The sequence below is a fragment of the Aquarana catesbeiana genome, linkage group LG03 (genome assembly GCF_042186555.1).
Source record: "Aquarana catesbeiana isolate 2022-GZ linkage group LG03, ASM4218655v1, whole genome shotgun sequence".
NCBI lineage: Eukaryota > Metazoa > Chordata > Amphibia > Anura > Ranidae > Aquarana > Aquarana catesbeiana.
Window position 1 is genome coordinate 712,926,359 of NC_133326.1, and position 19,334 is coordinate 712,945,692.

A 19,334-nucleotide genomic window follows, 5' to 3' on the forward strand; every position below is an offset into this window, starting at 1 on the left:
AATTGTGATGCAATGTAATATAAGTTCAGATCCGGTAGGGCCATTCCCCCCATGTCTGTCGGGTTTTTAAGCGCTGACCATGCGACTTTATGTCTGCTAGTTCCCCATACAAAGGGTTTGAGTAAAGCTTTAAGAGACTTAAAGTGTTTTAATGGGAGATAGATTGGGGTATGCCACAATATGTAAAGGATTTTTGGGAGAAGGAACATTTTTATCAGATTTATGCGACCCCATACTCCTAGTGTTAGACAGGCCCAAGTACGTATTTTGGTTTTGACTAGTGAAAAGAGGGGTTCAATGTTGAGGGGAATATAATCAGCCGGATCTCTGGATATATGAATTCCTAGGTACTTGATTGTATCTGCTCTTTTTAGTGGGGTCTCTGTCCATGATTCAGGTAGTGGGAAACTGTCTATAGGTAGTATCTGGGACTTTTCCAAATTCATCTTTAAACCGGAAAACGCTCCGAAGTGTTCAATCAACTGTAATGCTTTTTGAAGGGAAGGGCCTGAGTCAGCGAGATATAATAGGATATCGTCCGCATATAAGCTAATTTTTTCGGTTAAGGTTCCCATCTGTAGACCCACAATCTCGGGGTTTGCATGGATAGACACAGCCAGAGGCTCTGCAGCTAGGGCATAGAGAAGTGGGGAAAGAGGGCAGCCCTGTCTCGTGCCTCGATTGAGGTCAAACTCTTGAGAGGGCCACCCGTTCGCCACCACTCTAGCTGTGGGATTTTGATAAAGTAGTTTGATCCACTTAAGGAATCTGGGGCCAAAGCCATATCTTCCCAAGCATTGCCACAAGTATCCCCACTCCACAGAGTCAAACGCCTTAGCCGTGTCAAGCGTCACAATCACCCGGGATCCTACATTTTCATGTGTGGCCTGTAAATTTATAAACAATTTCCGTAGGTTGAACAAGGTGTTACGACCAGGCATGAACCCCGCCTGATCTGTGTGGATCAGAGAAAGAATAACTTGATTGAGTCTAAGGGAGAGTACCTTGGCTAGTATCTTGATATCTACTTGTAATAAGGAAATTGGGCGATAGGATTCGGGGTATCCTGGATCTTTTCCCGGTTTGGGTATGAGGACTATTGTTGCCTCTCTCATAGAAGCGGGAAGTGTAAATGTCTCGAATAAGTGATTATATAAGGTTAGAAGTTTTGGGATCAAAAAAATCGCTGAATTGAGAGTAGAATTCTATAGGTAGGCCGTCCGAGCCCAGGAATTTGGACCTGGCAAATCCAGCAATAGTCATCGCTATTTCTTCCTCGGTGAGTGGTGCCTCAAGGAGGTTAACCTGGTCTTCTGTTAACTGGGGAAGTGCCGTCTCCTCCAAAAGGAGTTCATTGGGCCCTTGTCCTCAGGACTTTTTGAGGTGTAAAGGTCAATAAAAAACCCCCTAAACATAGAGGTCACTGTGAGGGGATTAGTAATGGATTGACCGCCAGGACCATGTAAAGATATTACCACCGGGGGTCTATCTTCATTGTGTACCAGGTATGCTAGGAGCTTGCCAGCCTTTTCCCCGTGCTCAAAAAGCTTTTGTTTAGCAAAGAACATTTTGTGTCGTTCCTTCCCATATTGGAGTTGGGCTACTACTCTGGTCTGAAGTTTAAGTAAGTCTGCATTTGCGGGAGAGGGATCATCCATATAATTTTGTTCAGATTGGGATAGTACCGTTACCGCTCTATCAAGCTCCCTAGAAGAATCTATTTTAATTCTGTTAATGCGGGTTGAGAGTATCATGCGAACATGAGATTTAAAAGACTCCCAGATTGTTGTCATGGAAGCTGAGCGGTCATTGTTCCTGAATAGGGATGAGCCGAACACCCCCCTGTTCGGTTTGCACCAGAACATGCGAACAGGAAAAAAGTTTGCTCGAACACGCGAACACCTATGGGACACGAACATTAATATTTAAAAGTGCTAATTTTAAAGGCTTATATGGAAGTTATTGTCATAAAAAGTGTGTTTGGGGACCTGGGTCCTGACCCAGGGGACATGGATCAATGCAAAAAAAAGTTTTAAAAACGGCCGTTTTTTCAGGAGCAGTGATTTTAATAATGCTTAAAGTCAAACAATAAAAGTGTAATATCCCTTTAAATTTCGTACCTGGGGGGTGTCTATAGTATGCCTGTAAAGGGGCGCATGTTTCCTGTGTTTAGAACAGTCTGACAGCAAAATGACATTTCGAAGGAAAAAAAGCCATTTAAAACTACCCGCGGCTATTGCATTGCCGACAATACACATAGAAGTTCATTGATAAAAACGGCATGGGAATTCCCCACAGGGCAACCCCGAACCAAAATTAAAAAAAAAAAAGACGTGGGAGACCCCCTAAATTCCATACCAGGCCCTTCAGGTCTGGTATGGCTATTAAGGGGAACCCCGGCCAAAATTAAAAAAAAAAATGACGTGGGGTTCCCCCTAAATTCCATACCAGACCCTTCAGGTCTGGTATGGATTTTAAGGGGAACCCTGCACCAAAAAAAAAAAAAAACGGCGTGGGGTCCCCCCAAAAATCCATACCAGACCCTTATCCGAGCACGCAACCTGGCAGGCCGCAGGAAAAGAGGGGGGGACGAGAGTGCGCCCCCCCCTCCTGAACCATACCAGGCCACATGCCCTCAACATTGGGAGGGTGCTTTGGGGTAGCCCCCCAAAACACCTTGTCCCCATGTTGATGAGGACAAGGGCCTCATCCCCACAACCCTGGCCGGTGGTTGTGGGGGTCTGCGGGCGGGGGGCTTATCGGAATCTGGAAGCCCCCTTTAACAAGGGGACCCCCAGATCCCGGCCCCCCCCTGTGTGAAATGGTAAGGGGGTACTTACCCCTACCATTTCACTAAAAAACTGTCAAAAATGTTAAAAATGACAAGAGACAGTTTTTGACAATTCCTTTATTTAAATGCTTCTTCTTTCTTCCTTCATCTTCTTCTGGTTCTTCTGGCTCTTCTGGTTCTTCCTCCGGCATTCTCGTCCAGCATCTCCTCCGCAGCGTCTTCTATCTTCTTCTCCTCGGGCCGCTCCGCACCCATGGCATGAGGGGAGGCTCCCACTCTTCTCTTCATCTTCTTCTTCATCCTCTTCTCTTCTTTCTTCTTCTCTTCTTCATTTTCTTCTCCGGGCCGCTCCTCACCCATGCTGGCATGGAGGGAGGCTCCCGCTGTGTGATGGCGTCTCTTCGTCTGACGGCTCTTAAATAACGGGGGGCGGGGACACCCGGTGACCCCGCCCCCCTCTGACGCACAGTGACTTGACAGGGACTTCTCTGTGATGTCACGGGGAATGCCACAGGGAAGTCCCGTCATGTCCCGTGCGTCAGAGGGGGCGGAGTCACCGGGTGGCCCTGCCCCCCATTATTTAAGAACCGTCAGATGAGGAGACGCCATCACACAGCGGGAGCCTCCCTCCATGCCAGCATGGGTGAGGAGCGGCCCGGAGAAGAAAATGAAGAAGAGAAGAAGAAAGAAGAGAAGAGGATGAAGAAGAAGATGAAGAGAAGAGCGGGAGCCTCCCCTCATGCCATGGGTGCGGAGCGACCCGAGGAGAAGAAGATAGAAGAGGCCGCGGAGGAGATGCTGGACGAGAACGCCGGAGGAAGAACCAGAAGAGCCGGAAGAACCAGAAGACGATGAAGGAAGAAAGAAGAAGCATTTAAATAAAGGAATTGTCAAAAACTGTCTCTTGTCATTTTTAACATTTTTGACAGTTTTTTTGTGAAATGGTAGGGGTAAGTACCCCCTTACCATTTCACACAAGGGGGGGGCAGGATCTGGGGGTCCCCTTGTTAAAGGGGGCTTCCAGATTCCGATAAGCCCCCCGCCCGCAGACCCCCACAACCACTGGCCAGGGTAGTGGGGATGAGGCCCTTGTCCTCATCAACATGGGGACATGGTGTTTTGGGGGGCTACCCCAAAGCACCCTCCCAATGTTGAGGGCATGTGGCCTGGTACGGTTCAGGAGGGGGGGCGCACTCTCACCCCCCCTCTTTTCCTGCGGCCTGCCAGGTTGCGTGCTCGGATAAGGGTCTGGTATGGATTTTTAGGGGGACCCCACGCCGTTTTTTTTTTTTTGGCGCAGGGTTCCCCTTAAAATCCATACCAGACCTGAAGGGCCTGGTATGGAATTTAGGAGGTCTCCCACGTCATTTTTTTTTTTTTTTAAATTTTGGTTCGGGGTTGCCCTGAACTTCTATGTGTATTGTCGGCAATGCAATAGCCGCGGGTAGTTTTAAATGGCTTTTTTTCCTTCGAAATGTCATTTTGCTGTCAGACTGTTTTAAACACGGGAAACATGCGCCCCTTTACAGGAATACTATAGACACCCCCCAGGTACGAAATTTAAAGGGATATTACACTTTTATTGTTTGACTTTAAGCATTATTAAAATCACTGCTCCTGAAAAAACGGCCGTTTTTAAAACTTTTTTTTGCATTGATCCATGTCCCCTGGGGCAGGACCCAGGTCCCCAAACACTTTTTATGACAATAACTTGCATATAAGCCTTTAAAATTAGCACTTTTGATTTCTCCCATAGACTTTTAAAGGGTGTTCCGCGGCATTCGAATTTGCCGCGAACACCCCAAATTGTTCGCTGTTCGGCGAACTTGCGAACAGCCAATGTTCGAGTCGAACATGAGTTCGACTCGAACTCGAAGCTCATCCCTATTCCTGAAGAACAACTTCCATTCATTCATAAGTTCATCATCCTCAGGGAGTAGTGAGAGAATGGGTTTAATCGCCAGTTCCGTTTTGGTTTGTCAGTGGGCACGCTTAGTGTAATCCAGTATGGGCTATGGTCAGACAACAACCTGGGAGAAAAAACTGTCTCTAATAATCGTGGTGTGAGACTTTGTGATAGCAATATCATGTCAATTCTAGACATAGAGTTGTGGGAAGAAGAGAAGCAAGAGAATGATTGTTTGTGTGGGTATTTGTATCTCCAAGAATCCACAAGGTGAAAGGGGGAAATTAGCTTGGCAAATTTGGTTTCTCTGTTGGTTATTGGATGTGGATTCGAGGGTTGAAGTCTATCTACCGAGGGGTTTAGTGTAGTGTTAAAATCCCCCAGCTAGACCGCCTGGACTGTGGGGTGTTTGGTCATGAATGTAAACCCCTCTAAGATTATGGGTATGGAAAATGGGGGGGGACATAGAAAGCCAAAATAAGAAAAGGTTCCCCATATAACTTAACAGATAAAAAGACGTACCGTCCCTGCGGGTCCGTGGAAACCTCTATAAGTTCAAATTGTACCGATTTGGCCACCAAAACTGATACTCCATGTGCGTGTGATGTGTAGGTCAAATGAAATGCCCATCCGAACCAAGGTCGGCGAAGAGCCATTTGCAATGTCCCCTGCACGTGAGTCTCTACTAAGACTAAGATGTCAGCGTGTTGTTTTTTAAGGAACGCAAGCCCCGCACGTTCCAGGTAAGACATTTTAAAGTCCCCATGTGTTCCCTTCTATACAGCTACGTATTTCAGCTATCATGTGTGCGTCTAGTTGTTTGGTTAGTCTTCTTATATGTCTGTATTGTATATTTAGTGTACACTTTACTAGGTATAGCATAGCGTTTAATATCTGCAGCAACAGTGCCAAACTTTGGTTGGTGTACAGTCTGGTTACAACACATACAAATCTGTTCAACGGTTGAACTATCCCCCCACCACCCCCCACCCCACCTTACAACCTACCCAACTGTTGCAGGCATCATCCCCAAACCAACTGAAAATCCCCAACAAGAAAATATAAAACTTTGCATGGTAAAGCCATAAACATGTGAGTAATTGGGACCACCGCACTAGAGAATGATGACGGAATACACTCCGTGTTGTAAGAACGGTATATAATTGTTCATTGCAGTGGCACCCAATCTCACTACCATATCCTCTGGTGTTGAGAGGGGTAAAGTCTCGCGGCACTTTGCAATAAAGGGGCAGGACTATGTCCTCTCTGGGGCTCCGTCCTCTCAAAAAACATAATGAGCCACATAAGATGTCAGGGGAAAACAAATTAAAATAAAAAATATGGGCAAGGGAAAAATCAGCTTGTTGACTGTTTAGTCTAAACTTAACTCTCGTAGTAAGGATACAACTCACAGTTATTTGGCGGGTCTTTCATCCGGCTCACTGAGCAAATAAATGGGCTAGTGTGAAGAGCATTTAAATCTAGCAGTTTGATCTGTATATGTCCACTTCAGTGCCCAGCGCATATCTGTTAAGTTCTAATCAGGTCTGCAATAAGTATCAGGAGTTGTATGCTGTATTGATTGTGGTAGGTGGTAGCAAAAAGTGTACTTACAGCGGTATCAGTCTGCTCTCTCCGGTGCCCCTTGGCGTTCCAACCAGGTTATTACCTCCTCGGGGTCCTCAAAGAAATGAACTCTGCCATCTTGCTCTACTCGGAGTCGGGCTGGAAATAGCATAGCATATTTAATTTGCTTTATTCTCAGCCTACGTTTGGCCTCTGTGAACCCTTGTCTGCGGCGCTGTACTTCTGTCGAAAAGTCAGGGAATATGGCGATTTTGCTGTTCCCTAGTTGAATGTTGCCTTTTTCTCATTCCATTCTCAGGGCCGCATCCCGATCCTTATAGTTAAGGAGCTTGGCTATAAAGGTGCGCTGGGGTTCTCCCTGTGGAGGTGGTCTGGCAGGCATTCGGTGGGCCCTTTCCACAGCTAGCAGTGGGGAGAAGGCCTCTTTGCCATAGTGTGTGATGAGCAGCTGCTCCAGAAATGTGGTGGGGTCCTTACCCTCAGCGCCTTCAGGGAGGCCGATTAATCGCAGGTTGCATCTCCTCAGTCTGTTCTCCATTTCGTCCTGCTTGGAGAACAGTTGCTGAATTTGGCGCTGCATACGTTCTGTCCCCTCTTGCAGGGGCGGGATGGCGTCTTCCACATTGCTGATTCAGTTTTCTGTAGTTTTAACCCGGTCCCGGAGTTTATGTAAATCTTGCCGGATGAGAGATATATCTACCTTTACCTCCTCTATCTGGGCTGTTAGTGAGGTTCTGCAGAATGTGATTGCCTCGAGAAGCCGCTCTGTGTCTCCCGTCGCATGTTCCTCCTCAGGCTTCTCCGCAACGACATTTTCCTCCATCTCCTCTCCCTCCTGCCGGCGGTACTGAGCTAGTTTTGCCGCCGTCGCTGCTTTCTGAGCCTTTGTGGGAGACATTGTGACTGAATTCTTCAGCGGTCACAAGAGGGATGCTATTGAGCTTGTTTAGAGGGGTCTGCGGGCACAGGATGAGGTAAAAGCAGGAGTAATGGACGGAGCTCCTCGGGAATGCGTCCTATTCTGCTGTCAGGCCACGTCCCCAGGAGAAACCGCTTTTAGAGGGGGATAACAGGGCCACAGTCCATGTGTACAGTACAATCAGAAGAGGTAGGTGTGCCAAAATGGCCGCCGGTCAGCACATGTAGGCCCAGGCCTCAATCCAGGCCGGTTGTGAGCGTCAGTCTCCCTGTGTCTAAGATGGATAAACAGGCCAGGAACAGGGGGATGAGTACAGTCCAGCTCCTCTAGGGAGTTGTCTAATAGCCAGGTACCTGTATTGTGGCGCTGGTTTCAAGCAGGGCCGAAGCTGAGGAGGACCAAGATGGCCGCGGCCTCCGGTTGTAGGCCGAAGCCGCGGTCTTGATTAGTTTTTGCCGCCGAGCGGGAGATCGCCGCTCCGTTCGGGCCGTCGTGCGTCCTATTTATCCAGGAATCAGACCCAACCGTCCCAGGTGTCTCAGGGAGGCAATCCAGCCAGTTAATTCGTGTAATTAGTCCAGGATTAATAGCTTAACAGGAGTAATGGACGGAGCTCTGAGTCCACACGTCCTACTCCATGCTGTGTCAGGCCACGCCCCCAGTAAAACATATTTTAAATGGAAATAACCTTCATGATAAGCAGAGAACCTTTATTTTGAGCCTTTTGGATTACGCAATGGAGCACAATTGTTTTTGGTATGGTGGCTCCTACTATGTCCAGAATAGGGGTGTGGCCGTGGGGGCAAAATTCGCCCCCAGCATGGCCAATCTCTTTATGGCCAAATGGGAGGAGGACGTCGTCTATCAAGAATCCAGGTCTAATCTGGTATTCTGGAAAAGATATATAGACGACATCCTCCTCCTGTGGGATGGTGACTTAGAATCCCTGAATATTTTTATGACAGGGCTTAATACCAATGAAAGGAGTATTTTCCTTACCTATGAAACCAGTAGGTCAGATATCCACTTTCTTGACCTTAAAATTAGGGGTGTTGATGGTGCAGTGATTACATCCACCTACTTTAAGGAAACCGATCGGAATGGTAAAATTGATTCTAGGAGCTGTCATCACAAATTGTGGCTAAAATCGATTCTTAAGAGCCAGTTTCTGTGATTGAGGAGAAATTGCACGAATCATCGTGATGATTTTGTGCAAGAGGCCTCAATACTCAGAGGAAGATTTCTGGAAAAGGGATATGATGACAATGAACTAGAAGCAGCTTTTAGATCAGCTTTAGATAGAAATAGAGATGTCGATCCCTAAATCTAAGAACCAGGATGATAGTTTTAAATTCTCCTTTGTCACCGTCTACTCAAATTGGCATTATGCGATTAAGCAAATCATGCAAAGGCATTGGAAGGTATTGAAAGCAGAAAGGGTTTTGGGATCAAACCTACCCGATATGCCCCGTGTGGTATATAGAGGGGCCCCCCTTTGAAATTTCAGCTGGCTCCCAATGTGATAGACCCTCCGAAACAACTTTCTTTTTTTCAGAACATGGGTGGTTTCTTTCCCTGTCAAAAATGTCCGATCTGTAAATTGAATGCCATTCCCTAAGCACAGCCTTTCCAAGCATTATGCTCTTAAGCATGACTGTAACCCTGAAGGTACTACCTTCTTGGGAATTGACAAGTTTTCTGGTCATTGGAGAGGGAGTAATATGGTTAGGGAGGTTTCCAGACTGGAAACGAGGTGGATTTATAAAACCCAGACATTCACTCCATCTGGAATGAATGTTGAATGGGATATAAATTCCTTCATCAACAATGGATAATGTTCAGTAGGGATTGCAGTATTTGTTGCTGCTATTTTCAGCATTTTTTTAATGTCCGTAGTTTTTATATACATGTTCTTATTGTATATTGTTTATAATTTATAGTTTTAAGCTTTGGTTTATAACCAATTTTTTATATTTCTTGTACTGAGTTGCCCTGTATTTCTCTGTGTGAATTCTTTATTATCTTATGTTGGTGTAATACTCGCTTTTCACCACAAGATGCCGCCACTTCCCGAGTCTGTTTGTCCTACTTTTTAGCTTAAAAATTTTTTTAGTCTAAGATTTACACTGTCCTTTTGCTAGCTAATCACCTTTGAGTGATCGCTTTTAATATGTCTTTTATAGCATATATATATATATATATATATATATATATATATATATATATATATATATACAGTACTAACAGTTTGTAATAATCATCAGAATTTTGCATGGTTCCTGTGTCCTGAGATGGAGACAACATACGGCTTGTGAAACGCACCTAATTTCTGTTTTTTAAGCCGGCCTGTCCCTATAAACAAGAGCCTCGCACACGCCCTGACCACGCCACTGATGATGCATGTTTATGATGAAACGTTGGGTGGAGCTAAGGCCGTGTGATGTAGGATGCTGACTGGGACCCGGCGGCCATTTTGTTGGTTGGAAACACAGGTTGTTTCTCCTTGCCTGTCAGATTTCTCAACCATGTGAGTGTAACAGTTTTATCCTTAAATTAATTTTGTTTTCTGGATACCTGCGCACTGAGCAGTCTTCTTTCTTATATTTATGTGGATACTGGAGTTTATCAGTGGAATTCCATTCTATGGAGAAAGTTTTGGGGGTCTTTATTTTCCTATTGAATGAGACATTTTGATCTTCTGTGGATTTGATCAATCTGTGGAGGAGGATTGCTGGGTACATAACCTCTACATTTAATGTGTGTACCCTACACACAGACGGTAAGAGTCAGTAGTATTGGGTGTTGGTGGCGGCTTTACTATTTGTCCTCATCAGGATTGATTAACTAGAGGACTTCGATCGTCTTCAAACAATTTTTTATGATGAACTTTTTTTATTTGTTTTTGTTTGTCAACAGCTGGAAGGGAGATGAATCCTTCACAATAAGGTTGTCCAGATGATCTGTGACCTGGATGCCCTTTGTTCAGTGAAGGGCAAGAAGAGGTGCTAGGAAATTTGTGAATACTCTGTGAGCAAAGGATAGGCCAAAGGGCAGAGCGACAAACAGGAAGTGATTGTCTGCCACTGTGAATCGCAGAAAGTGCTGATGAAGTAGATAAATGGCAACATGCAGATAGGGATCTTGGATGTCTACAAATGCCATTTATTCCCTTTGTCTGAGAGAGGCAATGACCAACCTTGTGGATTTCATGGAAAATTTGGGGGATTTTGGTCCAGAATAGAATGAATATCCCTGTTGGGCATTGGTACTATGAACAGGCTTGAGTAAAATTCTTTAAGCCTGTCTTGTGGGGGTACTGGCACAACTACTCCGTGGGATGAGAGATGGCTCAGGGCATTTTGCAAATCTGACTGTCCTTATACATTGGTTGATATGAAAGAAGAAAGCATAGAGGGGGTAGAGTTTTGAACTCTATTTTGCACCCCCTTTCAAACCACAGATTAAACCCACAGGTCTGGGGCACCTGGGACCCAGAGAGGAGCAATCTGTAACAGATATCCCTCCACTCTTAGGAGTGAGGGCGCCCCTTAATTGGGAAGAGGGCTTTGGAGATGTCTGGGTGGGCTTTGTAGGCTAAGTCTTGCACTGATAGGAAGGGCTGAATAAAGCGGTTAGGGGCTCTGCATTTTGCAGAGGTAGAGGCTCCAGAGGAGGGGGGTTTTGGAATCTTCCTCTGAGGAAGTTAAACCTTCCCTTCTGTGCCACCTTTTATGAATTGGTCACATGCCTGTTCAAATAGTCTTCTTTAAAGGTCATACGTGTGAATAGTCTTATATAGGCAGCTTCAGCTGTCCAGGCCTTTAGCCACAAGAGGCCCCTTGCTATGGGAGCACTCGAGCAGACTCGCTCCCGAGCTGCACTTCTGTGAATAGACACTGTTCAATGACTCCTGTGTGAGCCAATGAAGAGAGAGCTAGCCGGGAGAGCCGCCGCTCTCATGCACATTGCTGGATCGAGATGGGGCTCAGGTAAGTATAAGGGGGCTGGGGGGGAACTGCACCCAGAAGGTTTTTTACCCTAGTCCATATAATGCCTTTAGAACCACTTTAATATTTAATATTTTATATTAGGTAAAAAATATTCCTCTGATCTTTGACATGATGACAATTGTTGGTAAATGGTTCAGAGTCTTCTGTGTCTACAGGCCTCTTCCCCAGCTTCCCAGAGTTCATAGTCAATACATCTACAGATTCCCTTCCAGGCTTGGTAAGGTGACAGTTCATTTATCCTTATCTATAGCTACAAGGATATCACAATGTTTCCAGCATCTGATTGTTAATTTCCTCAATCTTCAGGCTCAAGAGTTGTCTTTTTAGGTTTTTAAATTGTGACCATTTGTCTGCTACTCTGACTGCTGAATTATGAAAGTCCTGTATGTGTAATAAGGGTCATTGAATGAAAAGAATATCTGTATTATCACACCATTGTTACAGGTTAATGTCACATCTTAACTATAGATAGTATCACCCCTTCATCCACGTGTACATTATTCATCCACCAATAATATCACCCGCTTTTACATTTATATATTTATATTACAATTAGGGATGAGCCGAACACCCCCCGGTTCGGTTCGCACCAGAACCTGCGAACGGACCGAAAGTTCGCACGAACGTTAGAACCCCATTGACGTCTATGGGACTCGAACGTTCGAAATCAAAAGTGCTCATTTTAAAGGCTAATTTGCATGGTATTGTCCTAAAAAGGGTTTGGGGACCCGGGTCCTACCCCAGGGGACATGTATCAATGCAAAAAAAACTTTTAAAAACGGCCGCAGTGATTTTAATGATGCTTAAAGTAAAAAAAAAAAAAGTGAAATATTCCTTTAAATATCGTACCTGGGGGGTGTCTATAGTATGCCTGTAAAGTGGCGCGTGTTTCCCGTGTTTAGAACAGTCCCTGCACCAAATGTCATTTTTAAAGGAAAAAATCTCATTTAAAACTGCTTGCGGGTTTAATGTAATGTCGGGTCATGGCAATATGGATGAAAATCAGTGAGACAAACGGCATGGGTACCCCCTAGTCCATTACCAGGCCCTTTGGGTCTTGTATGGATATTAAGGGGAACCGCGCACCCAAATTAAAATAAGGAAAGGTGTGGGGCCACCAGGCCCTATATACTCTGAACAGCAGTATACAGGCGGTGCAAACAAGACAGGGACTGTAGGTTTGTTGTTAAGTAGAATCTGTTTGTCATTTTGAACGGTACATTTTTAACGTGTTTAGCTCCAGCCAAAAAATCTTTTTTAAGCTTTTTGGAAAACATAGGGAAGGGTTATCACACCTGTGACATTTGTTTTGCTGTCTTTCCTCCTCTTTAGAAGATTTCACCTCACTTTTTGTCCCAATGACAAATGCTTTTTGAGAATTTGGGGTTTTTTGTGGAACAAGGATTGGAAAGCATCAATGCTTACAGGAGAGAATTTCCCTTCCTAGGGGTAGATTTCATCTCACTTCCTGTTGTCTCCTTCCGTTTGCAAGTAGGAGTCGTTTGTAAGTTAGATGTTTGAAAGTAGGGTCCTGCCCTATATACTCAGCAGAAATTTAGGCCTTAGGTGTTGTTGTGGCCACAACACTGTAAGCCCTCACAGGGCCCTGCTGTGAAATATTAGATCAAGAATTGTAATTACATGCCCCTGTTGAACAGGGGCAGAAAAACTGGGCCTTTGGTGGTGGTGGTGGTGGTGGCGCTGGTGCCACAACACTGTAAGTCCTCACTCGCTCTTGGTGGGTGCAGAAATGGGCCCTGCTGTGAAATATTAGATTAAGAATTGTAATTACATGCCCCTGTTGAACAGGGGCAGAAAAATTGGGCCTTTGGTGGTGGTGGTGCTGGTGCCACAACACTGCAACCCCTCACAGACACTCTAGTTGGAACGCAGGAACGAGCCCTGCTGCAAAGTATTGCATCAAAAATTGTAATTACACGCCCCTGTTAAACAGGGGCAGAAATATTGGGCCTTAGGCACAGTGATCCATCCTCAAGACCCAGTAACCCAGAGGATTTTCGGTGGGAAAGGTGTCCAAGTCTGATCTTGCCCCTAGGTATTCCTGCACCATGTAAAACAGACGCTGGCGATGGTTGCTGGAACCGATCATACCTTGGGGCTGCGGACCAAAAAAATGTCTGAACGCATCGGTCAGACGGCCACCTTCTCCACCGCTCCTTCTTTGACTGACCGAAACCTCAGCAACACGTTGTCCAGAAACAGGAGTTTGTAACCTCCCAGTCTCTGGGAACGCGTTGCACAGACCTTTCTGCAAGGCCTCCCGAAGATGTTTCATCCTCTGCTCCCTCTGCGATGGCAAGATAAGGTCCGCAACCTTACCCTTGTAACGTGGATCAAGGAGGGTTGCCAGCCAGTATTGGTTCTTCTCCTTGATACCACGTATACGAGGATCCTTATGCAGGCTTTGCAGGATCAGGGAGGCCATGCAGCGTAGGTTTGCTGAGGCATCCGGTCCGAAGACCTCTGGGTCACAAAGGACGACATGGTCCGCAGCCACCTCCTCCCAGCCACGTACAAGTCCATGTGTTTCTTGGGACTGATCCCTTAAAGACTGCTGCTGATGCTGAGTGCCAGGCTCCACCTCCATACTGACACAATCTTCCTCCTCCTCCTCGTCCTCTTCCTGTGTGATCGGCGGGCACGCAGGAACACTCTCTGGATAAAGGGGGCCTTGAGAGCTAAGGAAGTCCTCCTCTTCCTGCCTCTGTTCTGCCTCAAGTGCCCTGTCCATTATTCCACGCAGCGTGTGCTCCAACAGGTGGACAAGGGGGACAGTGTCACTGATGCATGCACTGTCACTGCTCACCATCCTTGTGGCCTCCTCAAATGGTGACAGGACAGTGCATGCATCCCTGATCATGGCCCACTGGCGTGGGGAAAAAAAAACAAGCTCCCCTGACCCTGTCCTGGTGCCATAGTCGCACAGGTACTCATTGATGGCCCTCTGCTGCGTGTGCAGCCGCTGCAGCATGGCCAACGTTGAGTTCCACCTGATGGGCATGTCACAGATTAGGCGGTTCTTGGGCAGGTTAAACTCCTTTTGGAGGTCCGTCAGCCGAGCACTGGCATTATATGACCGGTGGAAATGCACACAGACTTTCCTGGCCTGCCTCAGGACATCCTGTAAGCCCGGGTACCTGCCCAAGAACCGCTGCACCACCAAGTTAAGGACGTGAGCCAAACAGGGTACATAGGTCATTTGTCCCTGTCGGAGGGCAGAGAGGAGGTTGGTGCCATTGTCGCAAACCACCATTCCTGCCTTAAGTTGGCGTGGCGTCAACCACCTCTGAACCTGCCCTTGCAGAGCTGACAGAACCTCTGCCCCAGTGTGGCTCCTGTCCCCCAAGCACACCAGCTAAAGCACCGCATGGCATCTTTTGGCCTGCGTAATTGCGTAGCCCCTTGAACGGCTACGGAGCACCGCTGGTTCCGAGGACAAAGCACAGGAAGAGGCCATGGAGGAAGAGGAGGGGGTGGAGGAGAGAGGTGTGTCATAATCATTAGCATTTTGGAGGCGTGGTGGCGGAACAACCTCCAACACTACTGCACCTTGTCCTGCATCCTTCCCAGCTGCCAGCAGAGTCACCCAATGCGCCGTGAAACTTAGGTAACGTCCCTGTCCATGCCTGCTGGACCATGAGTCAGCGGTAATATGCACCTTACCGCTGACCGCCCTGTCCAGCGAGGCATGGACATTGCCTTCCACATGCCGGTAGAGAGACGGAATTGCCTTCCGTGAGAAAAAGTGGCGTTTGGGTACCTGCCACTGAGGAACCGCACATTCCACAAACTCACGGAAGGGGGCAGATTCTACCAACTAAAAGGCAGCAGTTGAAGTGCTAGCAATTTTGCCAAGCTAGCATTCAACCGCTGCGCATGTGGATGGCTAGGAGCAAACTTCTTTCGGCGGTGCAGCAGCTGGGGCAGGGAAATTTGCCTGGTACAATCTGACGTCGGTGTACCAAAAGCAGATTGTCCACAAGTACTTGGCTGTGACACACCTAATTCTACACCTTCATTCCTCTCAGTGCAGGTCTCAGAGAGGACTGAAGGTATAGTGGGGTTGGAGATCTCAGCTGATGAGGAGCAAGGAGAGGTCCTCTTTGTTCTTTGGTGTGGGTCTTTTAGATACGCTTGCCAACGAACTGCATGGCAGGTCAACATATGTCTGGTCAAGCATGCGGTACCCAAACGGGAGATGTTTTGGCCACGCGAGATATGCTTGAGACATATGTTGTAAATAGCAGCGGTGCGATCTGATGCACTCGTCTCAAAATAGGCCCACACCAAAGAACTTTTTGAATAACGCGCAGAGACTGCAGCGCCCTGCACATGTGGAGCTTTGGGGTGTGATGCAGTCAATGTGCTGCCCTTAGGCTGGCCCCTGGCCATCCTGCCTCGTTGGTGATGTGCCGCCTCCTCCTCCTCTTCCTCTCTCCTATCAGGCACCCACGTTGAGTCAGTGACCTCATCATCCCCTCCCTCCTCATCACTGGAGCAAACCTGGCAGTATGCTGCAGCAGGGGGAGCATGACTGCCAGATTGCTGTCCTTCTTGGGCACCCCCCCTGTCCGTGCTCATGTTACTGCCTTCATCGAGCTCAGTATCATCATCAGAGCCTTCCAAACACTGGGCATCCTCCTGGAGCATGTACCCAACACTGTGGTCAAACAGTTCGAGGGACTCCTCAGGAGGACATGGTGGGGCTAGGGAAGGAGTCACTGATGACATTGAGCCAAGGGAAGAGGCCGCTGCTTTGCCAAAGTACCCTGAGCATGGGTGAGAGAGGATGAGGAGGATGAGGACGGCTTGGTCATCCACTCGACCAAGTCTTCCGCATGCTGCGGCTCAACACGGCCAGCTGCCGAAAAAAAGGCCAAGCGTGTCCCACGGCCATGTGCTGATGAGGATGCACCGTCTCCACGACCAGCACTAGACACAGAGCCTGCTTGCCCTCTCTTATTGGCTTGTGACTGTCTGCCTCTCCTTCTTGGCCTTCCAGACATACTAATGGCCTGTAGCTGCACTAAGCTGGGATATATATATCCCATATATATATATATATATAGATATATATCTATATAGATATATAGATATATATCTATATATATATATATCTATATATATATATATCGATATATATGTATCGATATATATATAGATATATATATCTATATATATACTGATACTGATACTGCAGCTAGCAATATCAACTGCCTGCCTGTAGTATGAGAACACCACCAACCTTCTACAGGTAGCTTTAGCTGAACACTGCAGAGCTCGCAAAAAACTAACTTGTAGGTTTAGCTGAACACTGTGAGGTGGACGCACTGCACTAACTTGTAGCTTTAGATGAACACTGTGCAGAGGTCTCACTACACCAACTTGTAGGTTTAGCTGAACACTGTGAGCAGGACGCACAGCACTAACTTTTACTTTTAGCTGAACACTGTGAGCAGGACGCACAGCACTAACTTGTAGTTTTAGCTGAACACTGAGCAGGACGCACTGCACTAACTTGTAGCGATGAACACTGTGCAGAGGTCTCACTACACCAACTTGTAGGTTTAGCTGAACACTGTGAGCAGGACGCACTGCACTAACTGTAAATAGTCTAGTTGCCTGACTGTGGTACTAATAGGATCAAAAGAACACCAGCAATTTTATTCAGGTAGCTGTAAATACTGTAACAAGATAAGCCTGCCTGTCAGTAAGAAGATAACAGGAATGGATCTAGCTGAACACTGTGAGCAGGACGCACTGCACTAACTTGTAGCTTTAGATGAACACTGTGCAGAGGTCTCACTACACCAACTTGTAGGTTTAGCTGAACACTGTGAGCAGGACGCACTGCACTAACTGTAAATAGTCTAGTTGCCTGACTGTGCTACTAATACAATCAAAAGAACACCAGCAATTTTATTCAGGTAGCTGTAAATACTGTAACAAGACAAGCCTGCCTGTCAGTAAGAAGATAACAGGAACGGATCTAGCTGAACACTGTGAGCAGGACGCACTGCACTAACTTGTAGCTTTAGATGAACACTGTGCAGAGGTCTCACTACACCAAATTGTAGGTTTAGCTGAATACTGTGAGCAGGACGCACCCCATTAACTTGTAGGTTTAGCTGAACACTGTGAGCAGGACGCACCCCACTAACTTGTAGGTTTAGCTGAACACTGTCAGCAGGACGCACTGCACTAACTGTAGATAGTCTAGCTGCCTGACTGTGGTACTAATAGGATCAAAAGAACACCAGTAATTTTCTTCAGGTAGCTGTAAATACTGTAACAAGACAAGCCTGCCTGTCAGTAGGAAGATAACAGGAACAGATCTAGCTGAACACTGTGAGCAGGACGCACCGCACTAACTGTAAATTGTCTAGAAGATAACAGGAACGGATCTAGCTAAACTGAATACAGTGTATATATATATATGCAACACCTGGGATGCATATATATATATACACAATACACTGTAAGTGCAGCTAAACTGACTGACTGTTCTGCCTAATCTATCTAACTCAAATCAAATGTCACTGTCTGTCTCTCTATCTCTCTCAATGAACGCGGGAACACACACTACACAGGGCCACCGTGCAGGCGGCCTTATATAGTGTGGGGTGTGTACTAAATCCCCTGAGCCATAATTGGCCAAAGCCTCCTTGGCTTTGGCCAATCACAGGTTTCTGTTCAGACGGCGCTGTGATTGGCCAAGCATGCGGGTCATAGTGCATGCTTGGCCAATCATCAGCCAGCAATGCACTGCGATGCCGCAGTTAATTATGGGCCGTGACACGCCACACGAATTTGGCGCTAACGGCCCATATCGTTTGCAATTCGGCGAACGGGTGAACAGATGATGTCCGAGTCAAACATGGGTTCGACTCGAACACGAAGCTCATCCCTAATTACAATATAAAAAAAAGAGATCAGAAAAACCACCCCATCCCCATATCCCAAATTATTCACAAAGTATGTAAAATGTAGACTTCAATGGTTAACCTACAGATCACGTCACAATATCCTATGATCCAAGCTACCCGGACCAACTGACATCATTTACCCTCAGCCTCATCCAGCCCTGGCAACTTGTAAAACATTGTAACACCTCTAGAATACTTGGAATATTGCCTTCCCCATATCATGAAGCCAAGCGGACATTCCCTCTATAATCCCTTCAGTGTGTGCGCTCACCTTAGAGCGAGTGACCTTGTCGTTATTCTTGGCCAAAACACGCATATGAACCTCCTCTGGGTTCAGTGTTTGTACTGGGATCCTGGGCTGATTGCTGGTACATTATCCACATAAAAATATAACACAGGAAACTAGATAGTGTGATGTCATTTAAAATATTTATTCATATACAACAATAGTCCCTTTACTGGGGTACTCACATTTAGTGGGTGCTGCAGTGCACCGCTCTATACAGATATCAAAAGCCGTTGTGGTCGCTGAGCTGGTTCCACGCTGAGAACACTCTGTTGTCTCCTGCACCGTCCTGTCCCCTATCTTTTGATTGTAATCATATGATTTATAGTGATTTGGTGAAAGCAGATATAGAAGTATAATATTTGTTGCTATCACACTTTTAGATTAAGATAGCGCGGCTCTCCTTTGTATCTTAGTTTGGTCTGCACGGTCATATGGGACGTGATCAGTGCTAGCAGCTGTCTAGCCACTTGACGACCGCCTCACGCCGATGTACGTCGGCAAGGTGGCACGGACAGGCAAAATCACGTACATGTACGTGATTTGCCTTCCGCGGGTGGGGGGTCCGATTGGACCCCCCCGGTGTCTGAGGCGGTCGTCTTTTGTCCAGCGGCGATCAGAGGTGAGGGGGAGACCATCCGTTCGTGGCCCCCCCCTCGCGATCGCCGCCAGCCAATTGAATCATTCCTTTGCTGCTGTATGCTAAACAGCAGCAAAGGAAATGATGTCATCTCTCCTCGGCTCGGTAATTTGCGTTCCGGCCCGAGGAGAGAAGACATGTGAGTGAGTGCACAACACACACAGTAGAACATGCCAGGCACACAAAACACCCCGATCCCCGCCCCCGATCCCCCCCCCCCCATCACCCCCCCCGATCACCCCCCTCCT

At 46.8% G+C, this 19,334-nt stretch overlaps 1 protein-coding gene across 1 annotated transcript in view; it reads right to left on the reverse strand.

Moving 5' to 3' along the window:
• LOC141134356 (uncharacterized) overlaps positions 1–19,334 on the reverse strand; it is a 51,782-nt gene that overhangs the window by 16,995 nt on the left and 15,453 nt on the right. Inside the window, 3 exon segments of the mRNA XM_073623924.1 lie at positions 6,762–6,828; positions 6,985–7,167; positions 18,432–18,525. Coding sequence (XP_073480025.1) covers positions 6,762–6,828; positions 6,985–7,167; positions 18,432–18,525 — 344 coding nt within the window.